General features: G+C 45.8%; 1 protein-coding gene across 1 annotated transcript; it reads right to left on the bottom strand.

Annotated features, from left to right (window-relative positions):
* Positions 1 to 1,844: 1,844 nt before the first annotated feature.
* FUNDC2 (FUN14 domain containing 2) lies at positions 1,845 to 17,459 on the bottom strand. The gene is made up of 5 exons (XM_074201249.1): positions 17,312 to 17,459; positions 14,373 to 14,523; positions 10,916 to 10,991; positions 7,554 to 7,685; positions 1,845 to 2,311 (listed from the first exon to the last, which is right to left on the bottom strand). Exons 1-5 carry the CDS (start codon positions 17,436 to 17,438, stop codon positions 2,234 to 2,236), a joined length of 564 nt encoding a protein of 187 aa, XP_074057350.1. The 5' UTR covers positions 17,439 to 17,459; the 3' UTR covers positions 1,845 to 2,233.
* Positions 17,460 to 17,679: the final 220 nt, after the last annotated feature.

Here is a 17,679-nt window from a genome sequence, read left to right as displayed (position 1 = left end):
CATAACAATGTGATTTAAGAACACCTGATATTTCACTCAGTAGCTGGCCAAATGCTTCCAATGTTCCAGCTTCAAGTGCAGTTACCACAGCAGAGTATAGAACATGGAAACGTGGCATCAAAACCTGTCTAATGCAGGCATGAATGGTTTCAATTCTCAGTTGCAAATACTGCACATGAGGCCTTGCAATGTGAGCAAATGCCACAAGGGGTCACGTTGGCACATAAAAAAACTGACCGCCAGTAAAATTACTTCCTACTAATTTGTTGAATGCTAGATAACCACTGAATCAAGCAGGAGGTGGAGGAACTTGCTTCATCTGTCATGAATTTGGGTAGTTTAAACTGCTGCCATATACTTACAAAGGAGACTCGGAAAGTCCCATTTGAAGAAGAGTATCTTGGAACAGTAAGCTTGGCCTTCCCATTTTTCTCAGAAGCTCTAAACTTCCTTTATCTGCTGGGACCAACCAGCACAAGGCCAACAATAGAGTTTTTTCAAGACCTGGTTTTGAAGTATTCATTCACTGAGGCTGGGTTTTTTGTTTTGTTTCGGTTAAAGAGAATGTCAAGAGCTTGATCAAGAATCTGACATTCAGGGGTGGCTAGGTGGTGCAGTGGATAAAGCACTGGCCCTGGAGTCAGAAGTACCTCGGTTCAAATCCAGTCTCAGACACTTAAGAATAACCTAGCTGTGTGGCCTTGGGTAAACCACTTAACCCCATTTGCCTTGCAAAAAAAAAAAAAAACCTAAAAAAAATTACCTAGCTGTGTGGCCTTGGGCAAAGCCAGTTTTTGCCTTGCAAAAACCTAAAAAAAAAAAAAAAAAAAAGAATCTGACATTCATGGAACACTATTGTTCTATTAGAAACCAGGAGAGATTCGAATTCAGGGAAGCCTGGAGGGATTTGCATGAACTGATGCTGAGTGAGATGAGCAGAACCAGAAAAACACTGTATACCCTAACAGCAACATGGAGGTTATGATCAAACATGATGGACTCGCTCATACTAACAGGGCAACAATCAGGGACAATTTGGGGCTCTCTGCGATGGAGAATACCATCTGTATCCAGAGAAAAAATGGAGTTTGAACAGAGACCAAGGACTATTCCCTTTAATTTAGAAAAAAAACCTGATATCTTATTGTCTGATCTTATCTCTTATACTTTATATTTCTTCCTTAAGGATATGATTTCTCTCTCATCACACTCAATTTGGATCAGTGTATACCATGGAAGCAATGCGAAGACTGACAAATTGCCTTCTGTGGGGGGTGGGGGGAGGGAAGTAAGATTGGGGGAAAAATTGTAAAGCTCAAAATAAATAAAATCTTTAAAAAAAAGAACCTGACATTAAGAGACCACTGAATGATGCAAATGATTAATTTTGGTCGATTAGTCATATCTGAGTCTTTGTGTCCCCATATGGAGTTTTCTTGGCAAAGAGTCTGAAGTGGCTTGTCATTTCATTCTCCAGCTCATTTCACAGATGGGGAAACCGAGGAAGTCAGGGTTACAGGATTTGCCCAGTCATACAGCTAGCTAGTGTCTGAACTCAGGAAGATGAGACTTCCTGACTCCAGGTCTGGCACTCTATTCACGGAACCACCCAGCTGCCCCCAAATTGTTCTATTACCTAAGATTTTCTAAGTGATAGGCCTTGAGTTTTAAATTCAGTTAACTGTCATCCACACTCAAAATATGAAGGCTGACTTGGGTGCAAGTGGAGATGCCTAAAAGTAGAAGGCATCCCAAACCTGTGAAGCAAATGACTTTCATACCACATTTCTGCATTCTGAAACCCACTGAAGGAAGAACAAAAGACACAAGGCATCAGAGGTTTTGGTGGTCAATGGGCAAGTATATTCATTTCCACAAGGCAGAACACATTATAGTAGGTAGGGACCAGCAGGAAGAGTACTTAGTGGGTTTGATGCTAGAGTTTGAGAATACATCTCTCCCCAATTACCTGTTTTACAGGGAGGGAAAGAAAGCTTGATCTTATAGCCTAGAAAACAGCTAATGAATTACAAAGCAGGTCCTCAAAAGAACTACAAGGCCAATGAGGAGACAAATGAGGCGAGGTCATCTGTTTTCTTCAGTCGTCTAGGATTGTGACCACTTGGGTTATGCTGCTCCTATAATGTATTTGCTAATTAAGAGAATGGCCCAACTGAACCTGAAGAAAGACATAGGTGGGAAATGTAAAGTGTTGTTATCAAGATCTGCCTCTTTAGGATGCCATGCCGAGAAGAAAGCCACCAAAAAATCCTCCAGTCACAAGAACATTCTTCTTCACAAATGACAGGACCTGGTCACAGAGAAAAAGAAGTCATCAATTCCCTAGCTAAGGACAAAGCATTATTTTCATGAAAATAAATTATGGATCTTCCAGCTACTTCACAGTACTATTTGAAGGGCAATCCACTGGGACACAAAATTATTTGACAATTCATCTTCATTGGGTAAATGAATAAAACAAGGTAAAGGGATGGAATTTTATTTCCTCCATCCCAGACATAAGCCATGTTTAGCAAGACTCTAGAAAAGGGGCAAAGGGAAAGTGAGGGGCATTCTATCCTCTATAATCTATATACTCCCTGTACCCTTTGGGATGCAAAGTCCAAGCATTTTTTTAGGTTGTTTTTTTTTTTTGCAAGGCAATGGGGTTAAGTGGCTTGCCCAAGGCCACACAGCTAGGTAATTATGAAGTGTCTGAGGCCAGATTTGAACTCAGGTCCTCCTGACTCCAGGGCCAGTGCTCTATCCACCGAGCCACCAAGCATTTCTTAAACATGAAGTGAACTATTTGATTAGGGCTGGAAGGTGGTCCCTTAAGGTCAATCTTTTCTAACCCACTCATTTCAAAGAAGTAAAGGGTAAAGCTCAAGGAAGACAAATGATGGAGCTGACGTTGAGACCACTAATCACATTTGTGGTTGATCTCTTAGCCTTTTTTCTCGGGAGTTCAGTGCATTTTCAATGCTTCTCATTAGGTGTCTCTTGCTATCTTTAGAGTTAGACAGGTATAAAGAGTACTGGGTTTGTTTGAATCCTAGCTCTGCCACTCATTCAAATTTCTCTGGGTCTCATCTGTAAGATGGGCGGGGGGATACACTAGATGATTTCCTTTAAGGTCTCTTCCTGATCCTAGGAACACCCACCCTGATGCTGACCAATAACGATTCACCTTGGTTTCTCCATGAAGTATGTACCAATAAAGGTTAAATGTAAACGAAACATTCCATCATTCCCACTGACTTAACTGTGATTTCAGAGATGTGTTCAGAGGAAAAATAATTTAGTCCCAAATTTCTCCTGCTTGTTCCTCAGCACATTTTATTCAGGGGATTTACATACTTACAAAAGGATTCCTGGGTTTGCACAATGAATCCAAACCGATGGGACCAACTGTAGCAGATTCTTCTTCCCCTTTCCCAAATTTTCCATTGAAAATCAAATTGGGGGCTAAACACACCATATTGGTTCAATCTGCTCATGATGTTCACACTCATCTTTCCTGCTCTTGTGATCATCAATAATATCAAACTTGCCAATGCAATGTGCTTCACCATTGAAGAATTAGGTAATGATTTGAGAGCAAGGGTGTTCAAGCTAAAAGCTCTTCTGAACCACAATGCTCAACAAATACCCCTCAAGGGCCCCATACAGAATTCAATGTCCATTCATGAATACAGTGCTAAAACTGGCACAACAAACAGCAATATGAGGCCACTTGAATGAGTTCTGAGAGCTGAGACCTGCAGGTCCTAGGTTGGCCACACCTGTTTTAGAACATGATCTAATATGAGAACCTAGAAGTTTCCCTAAAGGGTTTCTCTGTAGTTTTTGAGAGTATCAGCTAGGACAACCATGCATATCATGAACTGATCCATCAACAAGCATTTATTAAATGCCTACTATATGCCAGGGCACTGTGCTAGGTGCTAGGTTATGTCAAACTAGCAGAAGTTTCTCAAAACTATATTCCTGGGGCGGCTAGATGGTGCAGTGGATAAAGCACCGGCCCTGGAGTCAGGAGTACCTGGGTTCAAATCCGGTCTCACACACTTAATAATTACCTAGTTGTGTGGCCTTGGGCAAGCCACTTAACCCCATTTGCCTTGCAAAAAAACAAGAAAATAAAGGAAAAAACTATATTCCTGATAAAAGGATAAGAAAGGTAAGAAAGAAATGAAGACTCCTGGGTGTCTCCCCCTATGTTAATGACCAACTCAGGAGGAGAACTATCAGGATGCTGGGAGAGCTGGGTCCTGCCAGGAAGAGATGATGAGAGATCTGATACTATCGTACAAGGGTGATGGTCTCTGAGGAGCAATTTTGGGCAGAGATATTGTGCAACCTTCAGTGTCAGGTCCCAAAAGAGATGAGTAATTTTCCCTATTCTCTGTTTTTGCACCAATATATCCCCTTTCCCAGTTCGAGTGTGATGACTGCCTTTATGGCTTCCACCTCTAGATCTTAGAGAATCAGACTTAAAATGTCTAGCCTATACACATATCATTTTCTTTAACCCTCTATTTTAAGGTTTTTACAGTGTTAGGGTTCACACCTGGAAGACTGGTAAGAGATCCTTGACCAAAAGAAGGGAGTGTGGAAGAAGGGGAAAGGAGGATGGCTAGAGAAAGATATTTTGGATATGTGGAATGTGAGACTCCCATGAGACATCTAGTCTGAAGTGTCCACCAGGCATTTGGGGATGCAGAAGTGGACCTCAGAGGAGAAATCAGAGTTAAAGAGATTTTGGTGTCATCATTGTAGAGGTGACCATAAAACCCATGGGACCAACAAGTGAGAATAGAGAGAGAGAATAGTGGGGCTCAGGCAGAGTCCTGGAATACATATAGCTAAGGATCATGACATACATGATGCACCTTGATGGAGGCACTGGCAAGATGAGGAAAAGAGAATCACACTGTTCATTCCAAGGAGCGGTCTTCCTGTGTGGCTCGATCAGTAAATACTAACGTGCACTATGCTAACTAAGCACTGGGGATACCAAAAGAGGCAGTCTCTGGCTTCAAGGAATTTACAATCCAATGAGGGAGACAACAAGGTAAACACTCACATAGAAAGCAAGTTCTGTACTGGAGAGGGAGAAAATCATTCAAAGAGTGAAAGGAAGAGGGGTTGGGAAGGCTTCCTGCAGAAGGTGGGATCTTTAGTTGGGACTTAAAGGATCAGGGGGATCCATAAGTTGGAGTGTAGAGAGACCATTCCAGGCATGGGGAACAGAGACAGAGGGGCTTGTGCATGACAGATACAGGAGAGCGGTGTCACTGACTTGATGACTATGTGTCAGGGAGTAAAGTATAAAAAAACTGGGAAGGTAAGAGAGGGTTTGGTTATGAAGGGGTCTGATCCTGGAGACAGCAGGGAGCCATTGCAGTTGCCTGAGCAAGGAAGTGACATGACTGAGCCTGGACTTTAGGGAGATCACTTTGGTGGCTAAATGGAGAATGCAGTGGAGTGGGGAGACAGTCAAGGAAGGCAGACCTCCCCCACCCCGGTCCCAGTAGCTACTGTAGTAGTCCAGGTGGGGGTGATGAGCATCTTCATCAGGGTGGGGTCCAAAGGGACGCACTCAAGAGCTGCTACCAAGGTGAAATCAACAGGCACTGACACCACATTGGATACGGCAGGGTGAGAGAGTGAGAAGCCTTAGGTTGTGAGCCTAGGAGATTGGAAGGCTGGTGCTGCCCTCTACAGTTATCAGGACAGGTAAGAGCAGGCACGGATTAAGGGGAAAGAGAAAAAATTCCACTTTGGACATAGTCTATTTCAAATGTCTACTGAAAAACGTCCAGTTTGGGATGCTTGAAAGGCAAGTAGAGATGCAATATTGGTGATCAGCAGAGAGATGGGCAAGATAGGAAGACTTCTCAGATGATGTGCATTTATTTGCTGAACGAATGAATCGAAGAATGTGATAGCTGAAAGGGAAATCATCTGAATCCCTCTTTTTACATGTGAGGAAGTTGAAGTCCACAAAGATTGAGATCTAGGGGCATAGCAGATAAAGCACTGACCTGGGAGTCTGGAGGACCTGAGTTCAAATCTGACCTCAGACACTTGATACTTACTAGGTGTGTGACCTTGGACAAGTCACTTAACCCCATTGTTCCACAAAAAAGGGTGGGGGAGGGGGCTGGGGAGAAGGACTGCCGTGGGTCACAGAAGTAGTCAGCGTCAGACCAGAAACGGAGGTCATGTCTCTTTGTCTCTTTTTACCTCTCAGGATGATTTCCTTTACCAAATGCATATAAGAAACATAAGACAAATAAGACAACACAGGTAACCTTTGTATGTGCACACTTTGCTATTTCAAGACTCCAGGACTGCACTGGTGCACACACTCTCTTCATCAATGCAAATCCTGATTGTCTTTTGCCTTAGAGGAGGGGCCACAAGAGCTGATGTAGATGAAAACGTAATTGCTCGTTGGCAACCTTGTACCAGCCCACTGAGGCTGGTCCTCAGAGAACAGATACACTGGCTTGGGTTCCTTGGTAGAGCCCTCTAGAGCCTAGACATCCCAAACCATGATGAAGCATCAACACTGGACTTGTAAAGGGAAAATATAAAAGTTGTAGAAAAACCCCCAATGAAGTCCCATACAAGTGTATAGGCAGCTGTTGAGAAGAATGGTGGAATGGGGTTCCACTGACTCTGCAGTCAGATAGCCTGGGTTCAAAACCTACTAAGACAAGAGGGCTGAGTCCCTTCACCTCCTCAAACCTCATAAAATGAGGGGATTAATGAAATGGTTCCTTTAGAGATAGGGTCCTAGAGAAGGTACCTTCCTGGGTTGTGAGCAAAGTGCTTGGTAAGCCTTTAAAAAAAAAAAGAAAATGTTGGTGATTGTGACAGCCTGGGTAGAGCTGCCACCGCATGGAGAGAATTCACCCAAGCACGAGCAGGTGATGGATGCTTAGGAGAGTGCTCCCTAGTACCAGCCCGCTCTTCCAAAAGGCTCCACATGGGATGGGAAAAGCCCTCTTTTCTTTGCCAAATCACGACCAAAGAGGAGCTTTCTTTGCACTAATTATGAAGTTTTGCCAGACACATTTTAGTTGATGCCAACTGGCCTGCTAAGAGAAGCTTAAAAGCCATGGAGTCAGAGGATGGATATGACTTTGGGAGATGATTTTGAGCAGGAAAAAGGTATAGGTGGACAGAATCCAGACACCTAACCAGCTCACTGCTCAGATTTGCTAAATAGGGAAGAGACAGTTCACTATGTGAATACTACTCCAAGTGAGCTCGACTCTGCTCTGCAGCATCTTGGCCATAAGCTGCCTCCATAAGACTTTTGTGCTGGTGGGGCAGCTAGATGGTATAGTGGATAGAGCGCTGGCCCTGGAGTCAGAAGGACCTGAGTTCAAATCAGACCTCAGGTACTTCATAATGGCCTAACTGTGTGACCTTGGGCAAGTCACTTAACCCCATTGCCTTGTGAAAACTAAAAAAAAAAAAAAGACTTCTGTGCTAGAGAGGGGAGCAGAGGGAGGTGGCCAAAACAGCTTTATTACCTCCTCAGCTTTGCTTTTCACCTCTGTAGAGAGGTGGTTGCTTCTTCGGATTTTCAACTGCTCCTTGGCTTTCTTCATATCTTTCTCAACACGTTGCCAGTCTACCTTGATGTAACCAGTGTGGTTTGCAATCTGTATTTTGGAAGATTAAGAGAGACAGATAGGAAATAGGAGAATTTCTTAAATAAATGAAGCCGCCTAAATCCAACTTCCTGACTTTTGCGCATTCAGCCGAGGCTTTGGTGTTGGAGAGCTGAAACGTTCCCAAATGAATGCTTGTGTCCCAATAAACTGTCCTTTTTCCCCTTACTATTCAAAAACCTCTTCCTTTCGTATAGATTATCTGCCTAGCTCTGATACCTATCTCATTGTTATTTCCTCTCTCTTACAGTTATCCCTCAATGTTTGGTCTGGCTCCCAGTTCAGATTTACTGGTTTGTCTTGGCCATTTGGACAAGGCAGAATAAAGGTTTGGGATCAGACCCATTGAGTGGAAATGGAACTAGGGAAAGAAGACATTAGGAAAACCAGCTTTGGCTCAATCTTAATAATGTTTGCCCTTCATCTTCAAAGAAGATCATGCCATCAGGGAGGTGATGCCATGACAAGCATGTGAATTGGACTGGAGTGAGGGGGGCTATGCTATGTCAGCAGCCTCACTGTCTCTTCCGGAGGCATCTGGGTCTAGTGGCCAGATAGGAATCAGGATGACTGGAGGCGGCCCTGGATGGGAGATCATCAGGGTGAAGTGACTCACCCAACGTCACACACCTAGTAAGTGGCAAGTGTTGGAGGCTGAATTTGACCTCCTATCCTCCTGATTTCAAGGCCAGTGCACCAACTACTGAGCCACTGGCTGCCCCGTTCAATCTTACCAACAAGAATGAACTCAAATTTGGGGCCTCTGTGAGGCCATAGCTCGGGTCACCTAACATCCTCAACCTGACTGAATTTCCAGTGTCTCTCTCCCTCTAATCTTTCCCCATTCACCTCTCCCTCTCCGCCATCCATCTTTTCTATCTCAACTCTTCCTTCGACCTCTCTACATAACTGACTAGAACACTTTGGGAGGTATTTGCTACAGTCATTCAAGTCTTCCAATCTCTGCTCCTAGCATTTAGCTGTTGGAGAAAGCAATCAACCTCAAGTAATCATGACTTGATCATTGGTTCATTATCTTTTTCCTGCAAGTTGGTGACCCTCATCAGAAAATAGGTTTTCTGCCTCAACTTTAAAAGACTACACCCTGAGGCCATAGCTAGGTGGCACAGTGGATAAAGCCCTGGCCCTGGAGTTAGGAGTATGTGACTTCAATTCTGGCCTCAGATACTTAATAATTTCCTAACTGTGTGAAGTTAGGCAAGTCACTTAACCCCACTGCCTGACCCCCTCCCCAAAAGGTTACAGCCTAATGTTCTCATCTGTTACAACTTGAGAAAGGAATGGCTGGTCTCTCCAATTCCTTTCAGCTCTAAGTAAAATTAAGCTGTCCCCAACAGGGCTTCTTAACCTGGGGTTCATTGACTTGTTTTTTAAAAAATAACCATTCTGAAATCTAAAAACAAACAAACAAACAAACAAAAAACAAAACAAAACAAAGGGGTGGCTAGGTGGCGTAGTGGATAAAGCACCGGCCTTGGAGTCAGGAATACCTGGGTTCAAATACAGCCTCAGACACTTAACAATTACCTATCTGGGGCCTTGGACAAGCCACTTAGCCCTATTTGCCATGCAAAAAAAAAAGAAAGAAATGCTGGCTGATGACCTTTTAAAATATGCACTACTTGTCAATCTATGCTCAGCCCACCATTCCTTTTCCAATCGTGAATTCTAAGCTGGAATGGTCACTTGTCCCCAAAATTGTCCATGACTTTTATTTTAACAACCTATCCCCCTTCGGTGGGGGGGTGGGGCTATTTGGCATTCTGCAGCCCTGAAACCCCAAGTCTGTGATGGCTCTGCTACTCAAAGTCAATGACTACTTCAGGGAAGCTGAGGCAGACTTCCAGAATGATAATGCTTCTTCTCTTCTCCTCCAGCAAGTTCCACCCAAATGTTGGCCTGTGGAGAGGGGGAAATACTACAAGACCAGAAAAGCAAGAGGGCAGACTCTCCAAAGGATCCTTTACTAAGCCTGTCTCGAATTCCTGGCAAAACAGCAGAAGGTCTCCTTAAAGAGATGATTTGTAAACAAGATTCTTACAAGGGCTACAATCAGCACCTGCAGAATACAAAAGCTCAAAGGAAGTCTGCAGCAGACTAAGTCTCCACCAGGTAAGATAAGTCTTTAGGTGAAAAGCTAGAGAGGAATGTGGCTGGTGCTCCAAAGGAGGTTTTAGAAGCCTTGAGTCCCAAAGAGTAGTCATTAATGGCTGCTCATAACAGCCCAGATATCCTTTAGGTAACAGCCACTCACAAGTTGGGTGGGCCTGCCTTGGACCACCCTGAGCACCCTCCCCCTCACTGACCTATGACAACTCCATCCAAGTACAAATCCCTATGGTCAATGCTAGCTACCTGAACTCCTTCCTTAATGACCGGGTGACTTGGAACACCTGGTTGCCACTGTTCCAACTCTATTCTCTGGCCTCCACTGCTTGCTCCCTTATCCCATCTCCTTTGACCTCCAGCTCCTTCCAGGGTGCCTTCTGGAATGCCTGCTCCATTGGTAACAAACTGGATTTCACCTTTAACCTTTTTCTTTCTTGCTCCCTCCTGATGACTCAGCTTCCCTTTGCAGTCCTTTCACTCATATCCACTAACACTGCTGGGATACTCCTGATTTCCTTCTATCCCGATCCTTCCAGTGTTCCTTCTACCCCCATACTTCTGTAACCTCTTTTCTTTTGAGGTTCATTCGATCCACATCTATCACCCAATCAAGATTCGGCTAGTTGTGGCTAGTTGTCTTCACACCTTTGGGGCACACATCTTCTTTTGCTCAGTCTCTCTCCTCCCTCCTCCTCCTCCTAATCGCATACTTAAAGGATTCCCAATACACATACAGTGATACTTTCTCAAACACCATTCCTCAATCGACTCACTTCCCACAAGCTGCTCCTGCCCCCCCCCCATCTCAGCCCCCTCCTCCACCATGGCCAAGCCCTCAATTTGGCCAACACCCACAGTGCTCCATGTTCATCAGCTATGAAATTCCTCTATCATATTATAATGTTTTCATTCTGCCTTGCCCTCTCATTTTCCAGATTTCCATCCCAGTCCTACCACTTCCTACCTCTGTGACCCTGGCCAAGTTGGTAAAGCCTCCCTAAGCCTCAGTTTGCTCAGTTGTTTTGGGCTGGCCTCTGAGCTCCTTCCAATTCTAGAGCTATGATCTTATAAGGCATGTTTCCCATACAGACCTGTAAGAGGAAAAATCCACCCCCCACTGCTGTGGCTGCCAGTTTTCCAACTTTCTGGAAGATGAAACCAGTGCACCTATCAAAAAACAGAAAACACAAAGGGATGACAAATTCAGTGAGTGGAACCCACACAAACATCTGAATTATGAATGCAAAGCCCCACAGTCCAAACCCCCCCCCCAAAGCAGGAACTGGAACTACTCCTCTGTGCATGTGCTCAGAAGACACTATGGATGAATGCATGAATGAACGTAGCCCTAAAAGAGTAATCAGGAAGAGATGGCAAGAACTAAGAGATGTCTGATGGACTGTTTGTAGCTGTCAACAGGTCTCCATTGAAACTATTTTCTCCAGAGGTAAATGTTTTCTAAATGCTACTTTTCTTCAGTTATGGGTTTTGAAAATTGCTTTGCTGATGTAGTAAACTGGGAAACAATCTTTACAACTAATGCTTCTGACAAAGGACTTATTTGCAAAATATACAGAGAACTGAGTCAATTTTTTTATAAAAAAAAAGCCATTCCCCAATGGATAAATGGTCAAAGGATATAAGGATATGCAAAGGCAATTTACAGATGAGGATATCAAAGCAGTCCATTGTCATATGAAAAATTGCTCTAAACCATTACTTATTAGAGAAATGCAAATTAAAGCTTCTCTGAGGTACCACCTCACACCTCTCAGATTGGCCAATATGACCAGAAAGGTCAGTGATCAATGCTAGAAGGGAGTAGGAAATCTGGGACACTAATACATTGTTGGTGGAGCTGTGAACTCATCTAACCTTTCTGGAGCAATTTGGGATTATTCCCAAAGGGCAACAAAAATGTGCATACCCTTTGATCCAGCAATAATACAACTACTGGGTCTATACCCTGAAGAGATGATTGAAAAAGGGTAAAAACATCACTTGTACAAAAATATTCATAGCAGCCCTGTTTGTGGTGGCAAAGAATTGGAAATTAAGTAAATGTCCTTCAATTGTGAAATGGCTTAGCAAACTGTGGTCTATGTTTGTCATGGAATACTATTGTGCTATTAGAAACCAGGAGGGACTGGAATTCACGGAAGCCTGGATTTGCATGAAGTGATGATGCTGAGTGAGATGAGCAGAACCAGAACACTGTACACCCTAACAGCAACATGGGGGGTGATGATCAACCTTGATGGACTAGCTCATTCCATCAATGCAACAACCGGGGACAATTTGGGGCTCTCTGCAATGGAGGATGCTATCTGTATCCAGAGAAAGAACTGTGGAGTTTGAACAAAGATCAAGGAACTTTAATTTAGGGGGAAAAAAAACCTGATATCTTATTGTCTGATCTTGCTCTGTCTTAGACTTTTTGTTTCTTCTTTCAGGGTGCGACTTCTCTCTCATCACACTCAATTTGGATCAATGTACAATATGGAAACAATGTAGAGACTGACAAATTGCTTTCTGTGGGGGTGGGGGAAGGGAAGTAAGATTAGGGGAAAAATTGTAAAACTCAAAATAAGTAAAATCTTTAAAAAAAAATAAAGAAAAAAGAAAACTGCTTTGCTGGAAGGTCTTCAACAGTTCCTCCATTTCCAAAACATTGCACTGGAACACATCCAACACAGTGTTTTTGAACTTTCTGTCGACAACTGAGCAAGCACTCTGGCAAAGGAAAAGTCCCGGGTCAAACACCTGTCTTCTGACCTTTTGTCCACACCCTGAGGGTCAGTCTTGGAAGCATTACCTCTTGGCCTGCCCCTCCCATTCCCTTCAATGCACTCACTCACAGGAAGGCCTGTGGGTTTGGCCAGGAAACCAAACAACCCAGCTCCAAGAACTGTTTCTCTGAAACATAAAACCCATTTTCCAAATAAGTTACACACGAATGAACACATTTGGCAAACAGTCCATGCTGAAGCCAACGGCTGCCTACAACGACAATCCAGTCATGTGTGTGACCACTTTCTATGGTGCTTTGAACTTTTCAGACCACATAGACCATTGGTAGCTTTTGAGATCATATGGTCCAATTTTTCAGTCCCCTTTGGTGTGTTATATTTCCCCAATGGAATGAAAGTTCGTTGGGGGGGGGGGTAGGGACTGTCTTTCTCCTTTCATCAGTATCCTCAACGTTTGGCACAGTGCCTTAGAGTCTGGCAATGACACAGGAAGTGCTTCATCCATGCCTACCTGAATAACACATCTGTGAATCATCTGCACCTATGGGAGCTGATCAGATTAGGGAGGGAGAGGCCAGAGTAGAAATCTATGGTTAGCAGAAGTGACCTGGAGAAGTTGAGATCAACTGGGGAGGAGGAGGAAAAGGAGAATAGAGAGAAAGTAGTGCCATGAAAATGGAGGGAGGAGGGCCTATCCAAGGGGACGTGATTGACAGTGTGCAAGGCAGCCAAAGACTAAGAAAAGACCACAGAATTTGGCAATAAAGAGAGGGCAGCTTCAGGGGAACTGAGGTCAGAAGCCAGACTGCAGAGGGTTTAGAAGGGAGAGGAAGGGGGCAGCTAGTGGCACAGTGGATAAAGCACTGGCACTGGAGTCAGGAGTACCTGGGTTCAAATTTGACCTCAGACACTTAATAATTACCTAGCTGTGTGGCCTTGGGCAAGCCACTTAACCCCATTTGCCTTGCAAAAAACCTAAAAAAAAAGAAGGGAGAGGAAGTACTGACTCCCCACAAAAGGGATGAGAGCTAGTGGGTACAGAAGCTAGTTGGGCCAGGGGGTGTGTTGGGTGAGGCCCCCATTCCTTCATGAAGCCTGCAAAGAGAGCTGTTTGGCCTGGATGATTGCCAAGGTCCCCTCTAGCAATGGAACTTCCACGAGTCTGACTTCTGTGACTAGATGGTCTTGGAGGTCCCTTCTCACATCCAAACATCATGTTTTTCTTCATCTTCTATGGACTAGATGATGTTTGTCCTTCATTCTTGAAGAACACCATGATATGGGGAAGGTGATGCCATGACAACCCATGTGAATTGTATTTGAGTGGGGGGGGGAGGATGGCAGCAGCGGTGGGCTAAGTCACCTCCAGAACCATCTGGGTCCACTGATCAGGGATGGATAGGGATGACTGGAGATGGTCCTGGACAGGAGGCAGTCATGGTGAACAGCTAATTAGTGTCAAGTGTCTGAGGCCCGAGTCAAACTGTAGTCCTCCTGACTCCAAGGCCAGTGCTCCATGCACTGCAGTATCTAGTGGCCCTCCAGAGTCAATACATTGCTTAGGACAAAAGTTAGACTAGAGCTAGAAGGCAGAGGAGACTTGTTTCTAGATGAGGGGATGAGAGAAAAGATTTGATGGCAGAAATGGGACCTGAGGTGAGCTTTAAAGGAAGAATAGGGTCCTATAGGTTGTCCAACTTTATGTGAGTAGCCTAGGCCTTGACCCAAAGTCGGGCAGACAGTTGATTTGGAGTGTGTCCCCCCTACCCGTTTCCCAACCTCCAGCATTGCTACTCACCAGCCAGTGACCCCGCCTATCAGAAGCTGGGTGGCCACACTGTATTTCTCCGCAGAAGGCCCCGAGTCATGTCCAAACAGTTTCTGCCACCATGGCTGCTTCTTAGCAAATGCAGCAAGGTCAAGGGAATCAAAACTTCCATCAAAATTTCCTAGATACAAGGAGAGTGAACACGTGAAACTGTTTTGGTCATAGAACAAAATTAAGATGCAATCAGAAAATACTTCTAGAGGACCTCCTAACTGCTAGGTAATACAAAGAAGGCAAAGATGCAGGCCTTGCTGTCCACTAGCAGAAAGAGCAGGGTTAGCATCATGGCTCCCAGCTATGTGAGTCTGTTTACCAAGTTTTCTTCCTGACAACACTGAGAGGGAGGGAGGCAATAGAAACATTAATCAGAATTTCTAGATGAAGAAACTGAGGAGAAAGCTGTGATGATGTATTGTACTATATTCCATGAACCAAACTGGAGACTGATTGTTCTGACTCCAGTCAACCAGCAGTGCTTTATGCACCTACTGTGTGCCAGAGGCTGTGCTGAGCGTCGGGGAGACAAAAAAGAGGCAAAAGACAACTGCAAGGCCTCACAATCTAATGGGGACAACACTAAGCAAACAAGCTATATTCAGGACAATTGAGAGATACCTAAGAGAAGGAAGACACTGGACTTCTGAAGGGCTAGGGAAGGTCTCCAGTAGGAGGGATTTTAGTTGGGACTTAAAGGCAGCTAGAGAGGTTAGCAGAGGAAGGAGACAGGGGGCCAGCCAGAGAGAATGTCAGGAGCTGAGAGATGGAGAGGCTTGTTCCTGGGACAGTTGGGAGGGTGGGGTCAGTGAAGGTAAGGGTACATGAGGGCAACAAGGTAGAAGCTGGAAAGGTGGGATTCTGAAGGGCTTTGAATGCCAACCAGAGGTGCAAGGGAGCCAGTGGGGTTTTTAGGGGAGAAAAGTGTGAAGTGATCAGACTGGAACTTGAGGGACATTACTCTGTTGGCTATTATCAACAAGCTGGCTGTGAGGTTATAAGGGTTTGAGCCAGGGAGGTGGCTGTGTCAGAACAGAAGAGAGAGGGCTTACACTTTTGTTGAAATGATAGGCCTTGGTACCAGACTGGCCATGGGGGGTAAGAACGATGTGGGAGTTGAAGGTCTACTTTGTGATACTGAGGAACAATACAAAGAAATAGTATCGTATGATGGCATGAACTATAAGATGAAAATATAATAAAGGTACAAAGTCTTGTTCTAGGTAAGAAGACAGGGGAAGGGCAAATATGATGGGGAATAGGGAAGGCTTTATGGGAGAGATGGTGTGTAAGTCGGTAAGGCTTGTGCCAGGTCAGGGAGAGCTGTGAGGGAAGAGGGAATTTCCGACAGGAGAAACAGTATAACCAAAAGCAGGGAGGCAGAAAATCATGATGGATATTTAGGGAACCAGTTTGGTACTGGGAGGTGCAGTTTGAAAGGCACTTTAGGGCTAAATCATGGATGTGTTGAATGTTTTTGTTGTTGGCCAACTGTTAAGTGAGCCCATTGGGAATTTTCTTGGCAAAGATACTGGAGAGGTTTGTCACTTCTTTTTCTAGCTTATTTTACAGGGGAGAAAACTAAGGCAAACAGGAAGAAGTGACTTGCACAGGCTTACAACTAGTAGCTGTCTGAGGTTGGATCTGAATAGAGGCCAGGGACTCTGTCTACTGCAGTGCCACCTAGCTGTCCTCAATTTTTATTTCTAAAAAGGGAATCTGTTTCAGAGTTATAACCATTGTCCTACCCCGAAAAGAAGGTACTGTGGAAACGAATTGTGAAATGGAGCTTTCTGAGCTGTGACACAAAGCAAGGAAATCACTTGGAGATGTAAATAATAAAAAACGAAAATCTTTTTAGAAGTATTTTTTTTTAAAGGTTTTTGCTAGGCAAAAGGGGTTAAGTGACTTGCCCAAGATCAGCCAGCTAGGCAGTGATGAAGTGTCTGTGGTTGGATTTGAACTCAGGTCCTCCTGACTCCATGGCCAGGGTTCTATTCAGTGCGCCACCTAGTCACCCTAGAAAAAATTTAAAAATGGGGGCGGCTAGGTGGTGTAGTGGATAAAGAAATGACCCTGCAGTCAGGAGGACCTGAGTTCAAATCCAACCTCAGACACTTAAGAATGACCTAGCTGTGTGGCCTTGGGCAAGTCACTTAACCTCACTGCCTTGCAAAAACCAATAAAAAAGAAATAAAAATGTCAGCAGTTACAGAGGAGATCACTGACCGCGGCCTGCAACCTGCTGGAGGAAAAATCGGAAGGGGTTCTCGAGTTCCCGACTTCCACCGTACTCCCCCCAAATGGAGATACTGTGAAGTGGAACACTGAAGGGTCAAAATTGTAACTCAGGAAATAAGTCAAGTCTTCCAAGAAAGAAAACCCAATTCAAGGGTCAGAATATGGTGCCCCTGGCCCAAAGGCCACTCCCATCTGGAGCCTCAGCAGCACTGTGGCCATGGGCCGCTCACTCGGCTTCCTGGCCCCCAGGCTAGATCTCTGTGGCTTCAAGGCGTTTCCAGAGCACGACCCCCCCCCCCCCCACTGACCAGCGGCCACTTGCCCCGGGCCCCGAGGCCGTGCTAATTTTGGAGCCGGGCATGGGCCATCGGGCCGGAATGTTCCTTGGCGGGATTAGAATCCAGGGCTCTGGGCCAAGATGCCCGCTGCTTCAGGCGGTCGTGAGGCCAGGGGAGCTAGGAAGGAAAAGGCAGGCCCCCCTCCCCCGCGCGCCCAGAACCAGCCGGCCGCCGGAGGCCTAGCTGCCCCGGGGCGCCCTGTCCCCTCCTCCTCGCCCCCACTTCTCCGCCCTGCCCTCCCCTTCCCCCCAGCCGGGCGCGGCCTTGAGCTCCCCGGGTTCCCGCGCGCGCCCCCCCCGCACCGGCGGGCGGCCGCCCCCTCCCAACCTGACCCACCTTGGCTGGCGGCGGCCATGTCTGCCACCTCATCTCGCGAGGCCGAACGCTGGGGCTCCGGGCGGTGGAAGGCGGGGCGCCGGGAGCTGGGCCCGGAGTTGGGGGTGCGAGGGGCAGCTGCCTCCATGACTGCCGCCTCGGGGCGCACAGGCGGGAGAAGAGGCCCGGGCCGCTGACGTCACAGACGCCCCGCCCCACGCGGCCGACACCAGGAGGGGAGACACGGCCCGCGGACGAGCCCCCCACTCATGACGTCCTCCCGCCACACCCCCCCCCCCTCCCGGCCGGTTTGCCGCCCCTCCCCTCCTGCTGGTCTGGGACCTCCTCCCCCGGGCTACCTCCCCGCCAGACCCTCTGACCCTCAGTGC

Source organism: Macrotis lagotis, chromosome X (genome assembly GCF_037893015.1).
Source record: "Macrotis lagotis isolate mMagLag1 chromosome X, bilby.v1.9.chrom.fasta, whole genome shotgun sequence".
Lineage (NCBI taxonomy): Eukaryota > Metazoa > Chordata > Mammalia > Peramelemorphia > Peramelidae > Macrotis > Macrotis lagotis.
Note: the sequence above shows the minus strand (reverse complement) of the source record. Positions and strands in the feature narration are given on the sequence as shown.